This window comes from Sceloporus undulatus, chromosome 4, assembly GCF_019175285.1.
Source record: "Sceloporus undulatus isolate JIND9_A2432 ecotype Alabama chromosome 4, SceUnd_v1.1, whole genome shotgun sequence".
NCBI lineage: Eukaryota > Metazoa > Chordata > Lepidosauria > Squamata > Phrynosomatidae > Sceloporus > Sceloporus undulatus.
The window spans coordinates 106,043,453-106,058,601 of record NC_056525.1 but is presented as its reverse complement, the minus strand read 5'-3'; the positions used below and the strand labels follow the sequence as shown (position 1 = coordinate 106,058,601).

Sequence of the window (15,149 nt, the reverse complement as noted above, 5' to 3'; positions counted from 1 at the left end):
CTGGAGAGCAGGGTTTGTATCCCTGCTCAGTCATGGAAACCTACTGGACAAGTCTCTCAGCCTCAGAAGATGGCAATGGCAAGCTTCCTCTGAAGAAAAAAAACATGATAGGGTTGCCATAAGTCAGAAATTACTCAGAGATACAACAACAACAACAACAACAGATCAAGGGTGGGCAACTGTGAAGGGGTTGGAGTAGCCAATCCTCATGGTCCAGTGGGCCACAGCAGGACACATGGGCCACCATATGCTGTGAATACAGTGAGGTTAGTTCCAGGATCTCCCATGGACACAAAAATCCATGGATGCTCAAGTCTCATTATATACACTGGTGTAGTAAAATGGTGTCCCTTGTGTAAAATGACAAAATCAAGAGTTATCTGTTTGGATTTATTTGTTTTTTTAAAACCAAGCCTTGGATAGTGGGATCTATGGAACCGCAACCCACGAATACAGAGTGCTGACTTTATTTCCATCAGGTTTGATCCAGGCAGGCACTTTACCCACCTTGCCATTCAACAGCCAGAAGAATAAGGCAAATAAATTACTCAGCCACAATCTTCCCTAGATTTCTTGTACTGTACCTCTATGGAAGCTGTGGGAGATTAAATTTAAAAAGATGGTGTGAGCTAGGTTTTTGCTGCTCCAGAAACTAGGGCATGAACTAGTGCATTCAAATGACAAAGAAAAAGTTTCCACCTAAACAGTAGGAAGACTATAAGAGCTCTTTGACAATGGAATAGACTGCTTTGGATGGTGGTGGAATTTCCTTTTTTGGAGGTCTTTGACCAGAGGTTGGAGGGCTATGTCTGTCATGACAGGTGGATTGCCACATGGCAGAGAGTTGAACTAGATGGCCTTTGTGGCCCCTTCCAGCTCTAAAATTCTATTAAATTATGGCAACAATTCAACAGAGAGTTTCTGGGAGTTATATTTGCTGGCTGAGAGTTTCTGGGAGTTATATTTGCTGGCTGAGAGTTTCTGGGAGTTATATTTGCAAGGTCTGGCCACCATGTTTGCATCCTTGTTGTGCGGTTTCTTGTATCCTTGTTGTAAGGAGCTGTTTAAGGGTTGCACTTATTAATGGAGTCCCCATGCAATGCTTATAAGGGAGAAGTGTTCAGAATTGGCTGTCACTTACTGATAAGTTTCAATGTTGTTGCTTTTCTGTAGGGGACAGAAACCATTTTAAAAAATTGTGGAGATGGTTACTTGTTGAAGTAGCAAGTGACCTATTTTCAACTACTGTACAGACTCAGTGCATACCCTCGGAATGAGACTGGTGGTGGTACTGATGTTACAATCTTTCCTCTCTGTATGTTATACACAAAAGATGGTGATGTGGTGGAAATTTATGGGGGATTTAAGACAGAGTTGCTAAGTGTGCAAGAGACTGATGACATTCCTGGCAGTGATGTCATGGAGGCTACCCAATCAGTGCCAGTCACACTATGGCAAACTTTGCCTCCACAGGGAAATACCCATCATTGTCAGGCGTGCCTTTTGTGATCAACTCTTGGTTGTGTGGCTGCATATAAACAATGGTGGTGTAGCTGTAGCACTGTTTAGATGATTGCAGTGGAATGATAAAATTACCCATCTGTTTCACGCCACACCATACTGCGTAAAAAGTTAGCTCATCACCAATCTGAGCTGTGGATCGTGGAGTGAGCAAAAAATAGGCAAGCCCTAAGAGTGGGTAAGCAACTTTGGCTTGTCTAGAGAACAACTGCTGGGCCCTTGAACCTTCCAAGGAACTGACAAATAAATTGGGAAGGGGAAAACAAAATTGTCAGTAACCAGAAGCCCACTTTTGGTTTTGAGAAACTGCATGGATTTATTTTAAGTAAAACAGTGCAGTAAGAGAGTTCTTGCTGTTGTTGTTCTGCACCTTTAAGTCAACGCCAGCTCATGGTGACCCTATCCTAGGGTTTTCTTGGATGTATTTAATCAAATGAATCTTACCATTGCTTTCCTCTTAGGCTAAGAAAGGGTGATTTGTGCAAAGTCAATTGGTGGATTACTACTACAGCTGAATGGGGATTTGATTCCTGCTCTCCCAGAGTTGTAGTTAAACACTCCATCCACTACTGCAATGTGTGCAGCTTAAAACCTATTTAAAAGGTGAATTGCCATTTCAGGAGAGACAGTCCACTTTTCTCCTCTGCCTGCCTCTTGCACCCTCTTATTAGGCAAAAGGAAAGGGCAAGCTGGGAAATCTGGAGGAACTACACTCTGGGTTTGAGGCATACATAGAGTGCCAAATCAAAATCAACCATCTCCAATGTGCAGAACTTGTTTTGGACTAGACATTGGTAGTTGCAGTCCATCCAAGAGGCACCAGATTTGGGGAGGCTGGTTTAAATTTTAAAAAATGACTGTCTTGGATCTCACCCCAGGAGAAAAGTGGGGCATAAATTCAATAAATAAATAAATGGGAGAGAGATGAAGAGTCAACGTGGTGTAATGGTTTAAGCCTTGAATTAGGAGGCCAGGATCTGATTCCATGGAAACCCCCAGAAGGTCTTGGGCAAGTCACCCTCTCTCAGCCTTAGAGGAGGATAATGACAAACCTCCTCTGAAAGAACCTAGAATAGGGTTTCCATAAGTTAGAATTTACTTGAAGACAAACCGGAACAAAACGATGATGAAGGGAACCAGGTGATTTTCAAGAGTATCTGGAATGTTATATCTATGGATGTTATATGCTCCTAAAATTTTCCAGCACTGATTGAATCTGCTGCATTTTCTCTTGATAGAAGCTCAAAGTGATGCAAAAATGGGACAATAGAGCAAAGTTGGGGAAAGTTATTTAAGCTGGTCTTGAATCAGTTGCTAATCTCCACTAGAGCTAAGTCGATGAGAAAGGTACCATTAATTTTAATGGATGCATTGTGGCCTAAATACAGTCAGCCCTCCAGATCCATGGATTCTTTATCCACATGCATCATGGCTTGAAAATGTTCAAAACTATTTAAAATATGAAAGAAACCTTGATTTTGCCATTTTATATAAAGGACACTATTTTACATTATATTTAATGGGACTTGAACATCAGCAGATTTTGATAGCCACAATCATCCTGGAACCAAACTCCAGTGGATCCCAAGGGCCCACTGTACCCTAAATCCACTGGATTCTGTCTGATCTTGGAAGCTAAGCAGGGTCAGCCCTTGTTAATGCTTGGATGAGAGGCCACCAATGAATACCAGGAACTAGCAAAGCCATTTGCATGTTCCTTGCCTAAGAAAACCTTAAGTCGGCAGGTGACTTGAACAGTGACCATGCTGGTTGAGGGATTTGGGGAGATCTAATAGTAAAAAATAATGATAGGCTGTAAATGTGCAGAACACTATCACCACCTTGCTTTAAACCTTGACTTGACACCCTTCTAGAATGGGTGAGAAAGGGGTAAGGATATAGTAGGGGAAAGCAGCTGGATTTTGGAGGGGGAGCAGTTGGACAGAGAAAGAAAAAAGGTACAAATTTTGGCAGTGTTGTTGCAGCAGGAACAGCTTCTTTAACGCTCAGGAAGTGGATTTTGTGGTTTCAGGGGCTGAGCTCAGAAGAAGGGTGTTTAGAAAGCAAGAAAAAGTCCGGCTCAGAGACACTGATGCTTCAGAGACAAGAAGAGAAGGAGGAGAAAAGGGGCTGAACACACATAAAGTCCCCAAAGGAAGAGAGCCTCTGGTTCCCTCCTTCCCCATGGTAAGTAAGCCAAGCACCTTTTTCTTCTTTTCTACCTGGGATGTGTGTGTGTGTGTGTGTGTGATTTTCGTCATAATGTCTTTTAAATGTTATTATTTGTGAGCTGCCTTGGGTCTCTTCTGGGAAAAGAATGGCATACAAATTAAATAAATAAAAATAAAAATAAAACTTGTCTGCTCATCCTGTCCAACTCCAGAGGAAAGGTGAGCCAAGGAACAGCCACAGCTTGGAAAGTCACTTTTTTGGACTACACCTCCCAGAACCCCCCTTCTGGGAGGTGTCATCCAAAACCAATAGCTTTTCCCACACTCTGGGAATAATATCGTATACACAGATTTCCCTATGTGTGAATGAACATGATTTCCAATCCTCCTGGTAGAAGATGGATGGAGAGACCAATGCACCTGCTTTTGGTTCCCTTGGTATTTCCCAACCTAGGCCCATCTGTGTGTGGATCATCTTGTGAACATGATCTCTGTGGTGATGATCTTGTGAGCATCTTTGACCATGTGCTGAGTGCTTGAATGCCCCCCCCCCCCCCCCCCCCCCCCCTTCCTGGACAACCCCAGATCTTGGGATGAAGAGGTTATCCTTTGTCCCCCCCCCCCCCCCATCTATCTATCTATCTATCTATCTATCTATCTATCTATCTAGTTACACACACACACACACACATATAAGCGAAGTGTAGTCCACAAAAGTAACTTTCCAAGCTTTGGTTGTTCCTTGGCTTGCCTTTTCTCTGGAGTTGGACAGGATGAGAAGACAAATTTTATTTTTATTTTTATTTATTCCATTTGTATGCTGCCTTTCTTCCAGAAGGGACCCAAGTTGGCTCACAGATAATAACATTTAAAAAACATTATGATGAAAATCACACACCCACACACACACACCATTGCTATTGTTGTTGTGTGCCTTCAAGGCATTTCCAACTTATGGCAGCCCTAAGGCCACTGTATTACAGAGTTGTCTTGGCAAGATTTGTTCAGATGGGCGTTTGCCTTTCTCTCTGAGGCTGAGAGAGTGTGACTTACCCAAAGTCACCCAATTGGATGCCATGATTCAAACCCTGGTCTTCCCTATAATAGACCAATATTCAAACCACTGCACCATGCTGGTGCTATAGTCCACCTTTAACTGCCTGTGAAATTTGGAAGTTTGCAGTTTTCTGGCTGAGAATTCTAAGTACCCTTCCCGAAACTGCAAATCCCAGGATTCCACAGGATGTTGCCATAGCAGTTAAAGTGGACTTGTGGCACTAAAAAAGGACAGTGTGGTCCTGGAGAATAATGTTCCCTTTAAGCAGGTTTCCAGCCCAACACCTTTGGCTTAAGAAGCTGAGTTTCTTAAGAAATGGAGAGGTGGGGAGAGAAAAGGCTGGGTGCTTCCTCCACTTTCTTGGCTTCCTTCTTTTTACAAAACACTCTTTGCAAAACACACGTGGCGAAGAAGAACAGGCTACAGACCCATAGCAAGTTATTAATACTTTTATTATTTCCCCTTTCTTTGCCTTTTTGGTCCCCCCAAGCATGAGTTAAATGTATAAAAATAATAGTGGTAATTTGACTCATTCTTGAGAAAAGGGAAAGCCCCCCTTCTTGAGGAGGAAAATAAATCTGGGGCCTTCATTTGCCCACGCTGGCCTTGCAAGAGTCCAAATAAATAAGTAAAGGGGGTGCCCTGAACCCCATTTTCCAAATACCCCCATTATTTCTTCTGGGCACCCTGGAAATACAATGTGTGGCCCATCCAGCTACCAATACTTAGCAAAAGCACTCCCTGTAATATATTATTTATTTGATGATGGTGATGGTGATGATGATCTCAGGTGTCTCTTGTTGGCCTGGTGGCTTCCAAAGCCCCCTTGAATCCAACAGGAGCTCCTCCCAAGTCACAGTGACTTCCCCAACAGAGGAAATGGATCACAGATCCCATCATCCCCAGCCATGGGACTTGCAGTCCAACTTGGATGGCTCCGGCTTGTTGGGAAACACTATCAGGTTGTGTGTGTGTGTGTAACAATAAGTCAAGCATAGCCAGGGAAGGCGTGTCGACCATATAACAAAGTACAATAACATCCCAAATCCACCAAACAGTGATCCCTTTATGGGACCAGCCAGAATGCACAAAATACATGTTTTGTGTGTGTAAGTAAAAGTAAACAAAGCATACCTGTGATGGCCATGTACAAAGTACAATAACATCCCAAATCCACCAAACAGTGATCCCTTTATGGGGTCAGCCAAAATGCACAAAATACCTGTTGTGTGTGTGTGTGTGTGTGTGTGTGTGTGTGTAACAGTTAATAAAGCATATCCAGGGGGAGCTGTGTTGGCCCTATACAAAGTACAGTAACATCCAAAATCAACCAAATTTTATGGGGCCAACCAAAATGCACAAAATAAATGCTGTGTGTGTGTGTGTGTGTGTGTGTGTGTGTGTATAACAGTAAGTAAAGCACAGCCAGGGAGCACTGTGTTGGCTGTATAGCAAAGTATAGTAGCCTCCAATAGCCACCAAACAGTGATCCCGTTATGGGGCCAACCAAAATGCACAAAATACATGTTACAGGCTAAAGCAAAGCAGTTTGAGGAGGGGATATTTTCATCGTCTCTCCTTGTTGGCCTGGGTGACGCTTTCTCCCTTCTGTTCCTTCCAGGCAGGAGTGTGTGTGTGTGTGTGTGTGTGTGTGTGAAGATGTGTAATACACACCCAAGAAAAATCACACCAGATGGATGGGGAAACCGTTTTCCCACCAGCCTCTCTATCCCTGCCGCCTCTTATCTCCCAGCTCCAGCTTTGGCCCTGAAAGCTATGAGTGACTGTGTTTGATGTCCAAAGGTTGCATCCACACTGCAGAAACCATCCAGTTTGACACCGCTTTAACTGCCAGGGCTCCATGCTGTGAAATTCTGGTAGCTGTACATTTGAGAGACATTTAGCTGCCTCTTTCAAGAGAGCTCTGATGCCCCAACAAACTACACTTCCTAGGATTCTACGACATTGAGCCCTTGCAGTTAAAGTGATGCCAAAGTGGATTATTTCCACAGTGCGGATACAGTCACAGGAGGGGAACTGTTGGGAAGTTGCCCTCACTTCTCTATGAGTATCAGCTCATAAAGAAGAGTGTTCAGACCCATGTTCTCTCTTGTAGGGTTTGGTGTGACTAGTGTTCAGTGCACACCCATGTTCTCCCTTTTGGGGTATGTATGAAGGCCAGTGTGGTGTAATGGTGTTGGGCTAGGACTCTGGAGACCAGGGTTCAATTCTCAGCTCAGCCATGAAACCCAATGGGTGACCTTGGGCAAGTCATACTCTCTCAGCCTCAGGTAAAGGCCATGGCAAACCTCCTCTGAACAAATCTTGGCAAGAAAACCCAATGATAGGGTCGCCTTAGGGTCTCCATAAGTCGAAAATGACTTGAAGGCACACAACACACTCATGAAGGTCCTCTTCCCATCTGGTTTGAGCAAATCCTATTTGTTTTACATGTGTGTGAATGAATGAATCTGAAATAAACTGATCAGGAAGCATTTCAAATAGTCCTGTTCTGACAGTCGAGGTTGCTCTGGAATTAACCTACTTTCTCTTTTTTTGAGACAGCTCTCCAAAGAGGAATTATTTCAGTGTCTTGAACTCAGGGCATTTCAACTCCTAACTCAGTGTGTTTCCAACTTATGTCCACTCTAAGGCCATGGAGTTTTCTTGGCAAGATTTGCTCAGAAGGGGTTTGTCCTTGCCATCCTCAGAAGCTGAGACAGTGTGACTTGCTCAAGGCCACCTAATGAGTTTCCATGGCCGAGCCGAGATTCGAACTCTGGTCTCCAGAGTCCAACACTCAAACCAGGACACCAGGCAAATTGTTTTGCCACTGTTCTAAAATATAGCTCTTTATTATAATAGTAGTCTCTCGAACCCCTAACCTCCAACATCAACGAAGTAGGAAAAGCCAGGCCTGCTCTGAAATCCACCTGCCAAGGATGTGTGTGTACTGTCTACACTGCACCATTGTAGCAGTTTGAGAGCCCTTTAACCGTCAGTGCTCCATCCTGTCAAAACCTAGGATCTGTAGTTTGGTGGGTTGTTGTTCTGAATTGCTCTCCATCTCAACTCATGGCTGCCCAGTGGATGAGACAATGATCTGATGCACATACTTGGATAATAGTTATGTTTATTTGGATTTCCCTGAAGCCTTATTGGCATGACTAGGTCAGATTTTGAGTTCTATATCCTTTTGATTTTGTCATGTCTTTCCTGCCACTCCATTCTTTCTCCTTTTATCATCTCCTGAGCATGGCTGCATCCGCACTGCAGAGATAAATCCACTTTGACACCACTTGTAACAGCCATGGCTCAGTGCTAAGTCATCACGGTACTTTGTTGTGACACCAGTGCTCTCTGACAGAGAAGGCCAAATGTCCCACAGAACTACAGTTCCCAGAATTCCTTAGCATTTTAGTTAAAGCGGTGTCAAACTGGATTATTTCTGCGGTGTGGATGCAGCCCAGAACACCAAAGGCAAAGTGACCCATTCTTGTCCACTTTAGCTCCCAGACTCCTAGGATTGCTATGTTTAGATGTTTTATTGCTGTGTTTGGGGAGTGCGCCTCCTGAAATGGAAGCATTAAAACTCTTTGGTGGAGAAGTCTAAATAGCCCTGGAAACTATAAATCCCAGTATTCCTTTTTAAAAAAAACCAGTAGAGCCAGAATGGTGTAGTGATTTGAGTGTTGGACTACGGTTCTGGAGAGGAGGGTTTGATTCCTAGATCAGCCATCGAAACCCACTGAGTGTGACATAGGGCGAGTCACACTCTCTCAGCCTCAGGGGATGCCTCAGTGGCAAACCCCCTTTGGACCAACCTGGTCAAGCAAACCCCATGATAGGATCCCTTTGGGCTTGCCATAAGTTGGAAAAGACTGGAAAGGCCCAAGAGCGTTCCTTAAAATGATTCCATCATTTTATAGCATTGTATTTTAACGGTGGGTTGATCTGTTTTTAAAAAGCATAGGTTTTGTCTTTGAAGAAGTGGTGGCCCTTCCTGAGCCTTGGGAAGAGGTGGGAAAGGAATATAATTTATTATTAGTTGTTGTTGTTGTGCCTTCAAGTCATTTCTGACTTACCCTATCCTGGCAAATCCAATAACATCCAAACAATGATGCCTTTATTGGGCCAACCAAAATGCGCAATTACATGTTGCAAGCTTTCGAATTCACACTGGCTTCTTCTTCATCATCAGGCAAACAGGAGGAAAGGAATTGAAGATGTTAGTCATAGGCTTGCATTTGGCTGTTTCTGGTCTTAGTTCAGAGGGTAGCTATCTGGCACCTTCCCCCTTTGGCCTTGCTGTCACTGGTAGATTTTCAAAGTCAAGGGAATTTAGTGTCCATATGCAATTCAAAGAAGATGTTTCCTCTGAACCCAGCATGTCTCCTTCCCTTGTGAAGCCACAGGTTCCTATGTAGGTAGAAAACATTGCATTTCTCAAGAAATATTCCTATTCCGCATCAGAAAAACTAGGTGCTGCAGAAGCAAAGCATGCCAATCAGTGCCAATATTAGAAAAAATGGCTTTACCTATGTTGGAGGCAGGAGCCTCAGATGGCAAGGTCCCAGGGCACTGGCTCTGTCCATAGGATTTCCCTGTAAGGGCCTATGCTGGCAGGTTTCTTCAGAGGGGGTTTGCCCTTGGCTTCACTTGAGGCTGAGAGAGTGTGACTTGCCCAGGGTCACCCAGTGGGGTTTCCAGGGCTGAGCAGGGATTTACTGTAAACCTCAGACTCCAGATTCATAGCCCAATGCTCAAAGCACACTGGCTCTCAAGATGATGATGATGATGGAGGAGGAGGAGGAGGAGGAGGAGCGATGGCTGGGAAAGTGGTATCAAACTGACACTGACTCTGATGATGATGATGAGGAGGAGGAGGAGGAGGAAGCGCTGGTTGGGAAAGTGGTATCCAACTGACACTGGCTCTGATTATGATGTTGATGATATTGATGATGGTGGAGCGATGGCTGGGAAAGTGGTACCAAACTGTCACTAGCTCTCATAATTATGATGATGAAGATGATGATGGAGCAATGGCTGGAAAAGTGGTACCAAACTGACACTGGCTCCCATGATGAAGATGATGATGATGATGATGGAGAGGTGGCTGGGAAAGTGGTATCAAACTGCTCCAGTGGTGCCATGTGGATGCCTCTTAGGTCCTTCCCTTCCTCCCCTGGCTCTTTGGGAGGGAGGCCTTTGGGATCGATAAGGAGAGGCGATAAGGCCAGCCATCGATCCGCTGTTGCTCTTCAAGGCTGCCTGGCGCAGCAGCTGGAAGGCAAGAGGCTTTCTCCCAGCCCAGCTGCAGGGCACCGCAGCTCCCATCATCCCAGCTCCAGAATCCCATAGCCTTGAGCCAGACAGTGAGTTAAAGCGGTGCCAAACCGGGTTATTTCTCCAGTGTGGATGCAGCCCCAGACTTCATAAGTCATGAAACCCCACTCAGGTCTTGTGTCTCTCGGCCTGGTCAACCTTTCAGGGTTGTTGTGAGGACAAAGGAGAGTGAATCCTTCCACACGGCACAGTTATTATAGCAGTTTGATCTCAGTTCCATTGCCTTGGAAGCCTGGGATTTGGTTTAAAGTGCATCCGGACTGCGGAAATAATCCGGGTTGACAGTCCAAAAGTGTGATGCCAAAATACAAGATTCTTACGAATGTCATTAAAAATGACATTACACAATGGAGGGAGGCAAGTGTGTGTCTTTGCTAGATTTATGATGATCCCATGCATTTCATAGGGCTTTCTTTTAGGTAAGGAAGACACACAGAGGTGGTTTGACTAGTTCCTTCCTCGGAACTATAGGATTTGTTGGCAGTTTCCCATCCAGGTACTAACCAGAGCTGACCCTATATAGCAAGATCAGTCGGGGGCTGATGTTTTGTGACTCGTATTTCGGCCACCACCTTTCCTTCCTTCCTTCATTCATTCCTAAGAGATAAAATATGACAAAATGTGTATATTATTCGGATTTCTCTTCCACGTTTAAAAGGGCGGCTTACAATAAAAGATTTAAAACCAAGTGCAATAAAGTTGTGGTAAGATTGTGGTGCCAAAAACATCACATATTAATTAGGTAATTTTTTTATATAGCATATGCTTTTTTATATATGTAGAGAGAGGGAGAGAGCTAGATATCATATACATAGCATATTTTATATCTCATATATATATATATATATATATATATAGAGAGAGAGAGAGAGAGAGAGAGAGCATATTTTATATAGCGCATGCTTTTATATCATGTTTTTTTTACTACAATGTTTTTACTTTGGTTTAATTTTCTTAAACCACTACAAAAGGCCCCACATCCTATTTGATCTCGGAAGCTAAGCAGGGGCAGCAGTGGATGGTACTTGGATGGGAGACCGCCAAACAGTAGCAACTTCTTGTAGGAAGAAAAACCAAGGAAGAAACCGGCAAAAACAAAACCCACCTCTGAGTATTCTTCCTTCCCCTTTGCTCTTGAATAACCTCCCCAGAGAGATTTGAGGGAGGTTGGATCTGCCTGCCAAAGGCAAGGGAAATGCCATCCAAGGGTGCATCTACACTGGAGAAATAATGCCGCTTGACACCACTTTAAGTGCTGTAGCTCCATTCTGTCGGGATACCGAGAAGTGTAGTTTGTTGTGGCACCAGAGCTCTCTCTGAGAAAGAAGGCTAAAGGCCTCACAAGACCATTCTATAGGATGAAGCCATGGTCGTTAAAGCGGTGTCAAAGTGGATTATTTCTGCGGTGGGGATGGAGCATTGTTGAAATCAGATCAGTAACAGGACATTGTATTCAGATACAATGGATCCCTTTTATGTTTGCGTAAGGTTCATCTTTCTCCCCATTTTATCTCTCTTATATCTTATTACTATTGATTTGATTTATATGCTGCCTTTCCCCTAAACCAGGACTCAAGGCGGACTACCCCTCTCCCTCTCCCTCTTTTGTCCTTTCAGGAAAATCAGTACTTCAGACAGTAGCTTATATACAATTGTATATTATAGTGAAGTTGTTGTTGCTGTTGTTGTGCGCCTTCAAGTCTTTCCACAGTATATTACAATACAATAATAAAGCAGACATCGTTTTACTAATATCTAATAAATTACAGGGGAGCAGGAGAGAATATAATATAATAATTAGATTAGATTAATTCTTATAATTATTCTATTATATTAATTATTATAATAAAATAATTATATTCGATTAATCATTATAATATAATAATATTGTATATTGATATATTAATTATTCTAATATAATACTTATATTAATTAATAATAATATATTAATTATAAATATTATAGTATAATAATATATATTATATATATATTATAATAACCATATAATAATATATTATCATTATAATATATATATTATAATACAATATAATATGGATCTATTATAGTACACATTGTACTATGTTAAAGTACACCTTGTACTATTAATATATATTAATTTATGAAATAAAATAATAATAATAATAATAATAATAATAATGATGATGATGATGATGATGATGATGATGATGATGATGATGATAGCGTTGGAAAAGTGGCAGGAAGAGAATAATCTTCTAAAAAACTTCAGGGAATGGATGATTTATTTGAGCAAAGACTGAGAGAGGGATTCGTTTTTAAAGAAGCTAAACTTAAGCAAAGCACAGCCGACGATTCCTTTTTATCCCCCTTCAGCCTCCCTTATTTTTGAGAAACTCTTGTGCGCCGCCTTGGGTCCCTTTTTTCGGAGAAAGGCGGCATAAAAATGAAATGAATAAATAAACGCTAGAAGGGAATGTTAACTTGGGAGGAAAGGGAAATCTTTGCTCTCCAGTTCCCCCAAAGCCTCCAGCTTCCATCTCCAGGGCCCAGACCCTGGGAGAGTTCCTTCTTCGGACTTCAGCTCCCAGAATCCACCATCCAAAAGGATTCTGGGCTTTGTAGTCCCCAACGGGAACTTCCCTAAGTTTCTGAAAGGAAAGGGATTTCTCTGACAAGGAAAAGAGCATTCCGGTCTAAGCGCCAACCATCCAGTGGAGCCAACTGCCTGGAGCTGCGTTGCTGCAAGGAAAGGCGGAATACAAATAGAAGTTATTAAATAGTAACAACCACCACAACAACAGCAGCAACAACGACAACTCAAGGCTTTTCTTTTCTCGGCCACATTCGTGTCAAAACGGAATATAGCTTGTGGTTGAGCAAAGGACAGCTTGGATTACATTTGTGGCAATTGAGGGGGAATCAGCAGAATTGAAAACTATATATATATATATATATATTCAAAGATGACAATATATCGAGATATTATAAAATATATAAAATATCCCAATGATCATAGAGGCTTTGGAAGTCCATTCCCAAAGGATCCGAATGGAATCGCCCTGGGCTGCATCCGCACTGCAGAAAGGATCCGGTTTCACACCGCTTTAACTGCCACAGTGGTGTAATTCTGAGACTGGGTAGTTTTTGGTGTCGTAAAGTGGGGTCAAACCGGATTCTTTCTGCAGTGCGGAGGAAGCCCTAGAATAGATAGAATTGCAGGGGCAGCGATTCAGAAAAGCAAAGAAGTCGCATTTTCCGACAATCCCGCTTCGATTCCTGGAGAGGCTCCGGATCACTGAAGCTCCCAAATCCCAGCCTGGGAAGAGGGCAAAACGGATCAGGAAAACGACCACAACTTCAATAACAATAATAATTATTATTAGAAACGATTTTAAAACCGCTTTGATAGATAGAAGAAGTCAGTGGAGCTTCGAAAGTTTGCAACAGTCATTTTGGGTGCCATGGGATCGATGCCCCTGTTTCTGGTGGGTGTTGTTGTTGTTGTTGTTGTTGGGAGGAACAGCTCACCTGCGCGGCTCACCTGGAGGGGGTGTGTCCCTGGCCACGCCCCCGGCCACGCCCCCGACCAATGGGAGGCCCTCTCTGTCCCCGCAGCTCCCGCCCCGCCGGAGCCAGGCCGCGCTTAAAGAAGGTCTCCGCCGCCAGGAAGGACCCAGCAGCAGCAGCAGCAGCTTCCATCACTACCATCACCACCACCATCATGCCCCGCTCCTTCCTGGTGAAGAGCAAGAAGGCCCACAGCTACCACCAGCCCCGCCGAGGGGCAGAGGAGGCAGGGGAGCCCGCCCTCAGCCTCCAGGGGGTCCTCGCCCGCATCCAAGCAGGTAAGCCTCCTGCCATGCAGGAACTCCCCAGCAAAGCGGCCCTCCACTCACTCTCCCGGGTCCTCCATCCCTGCCTTCAGGGGGACCAAGTGTCCTCCTTTCCCAAGACCTGCCCTCCATCCCCGCCTTCTCTCCCGGGGAGGCCAGGGGTCACAGAACCCTAAAGTTGGAAGAGACCCCCAGGGCCCCCCAGTCCATCCCCCTTCTGCCATGCAGGAACTCTCAATCAAATCCAATGACAGATGGCCATCCAGCCTCTGTTTAAAGACCTCCAAGGAGGGAGACTCCACCACTCTCCGAGGTCCTCCTTTCCCAAGCCCTGTCCTCCATCCCTGCCTTCCGCCCCGCCATGACCAGGCGCCCTCCTTTCCCAGGACATGTCCTCCATTCTCACCTTCTCTACAGGAGGGATTAGAAGCATCACTTTAGATTTCGATGAGTTTGCTTTTATTTGGTTCATGTCCCTACAGTTTCCTTGAAGGTAGGATGGAGCCAGGGCACTTCAAGCGGTGTCGAACTGCGTTATTTCGGCCGCATCCGCACGACAGAAGCGATCCAGGTGGACACCATTGATAGAATCCTAAAACCATAGAATCATAGCATTGGAAGAGACCCCGAGGGCCATCCAGTCCTATGATTATTGTTGTTGTTATTGTTACTATTAATACCCCACTTTCCCCCAAATTGGGACTCAAAGCAGTTTCCAGTCTAAAAACACTGTATAATTAAAAACACATATTATTAGAATTATTATTATTATTACAGTATTACCTTTATTTGTAGTCCTCTTTCCCCTCCAAATTGAGATTCAAAGCGTCTTACAGCCTAAAAGCACCTTATAATTTAAAACGTATTATTATTATTATTATTATTAGTACCCCGGTTTTCCTCCCAAATTGGGAGTGTCTTACAGTCTAAAGACACAATATAATTAAAGACGTTATTATCAATCATGCTTTGTACCCCACTTCTCTCCCCCCATCATTGGGACTCAAAGGGTCTTACAGTCCAAGTGTCTTCTGCGTCCGCGCTGCTGAACCAGTCCAGGATGGCACCGCTTGAGCTGCCCTGGCTCCCTCCGTCTTCCAGGAGTTTCAGGGGGCTGGTTTTGCCAGAGATTATGGAGTCTTCTCTGGTGCCCCCCCCAAAAGTACAATTCCCAGGATGCCCTGGCAGAGAAAGCGGGGTGAGCGCGGATGTTTCCTGCGGTGCAGATGCGGCCTTGAGCTC

General features: G+C 44.0%; 1 protein-coding gene across 1 annotated transcript in view; it reads left to right on the top strand.

Moving 5' to 3' along the window:
* GFI1 (growth factor independent 1 transcriptional repressor) overlaps positions 1–15,149 on the top strand; it is a 39,223-nt gene that overhangs the window by 7,096 nt on the left and 16,978 nt on the right. The window contains exons 3-4 of the mRNA XM_042464140.1: positions 3,554–3,708; positions 13,690–13,919. Coding sequence (XP_042320074.1) covers positions 13,796–13,919 — 124 coding nt within the window. The 5' untranslated portion in view covers positions 3,554–3,708; positions 13,690–13,795. The remainder of the gene's footprint in view (positions 1–3,553; positions 3,709–13,689; positions 13,920–15,149) is intronic.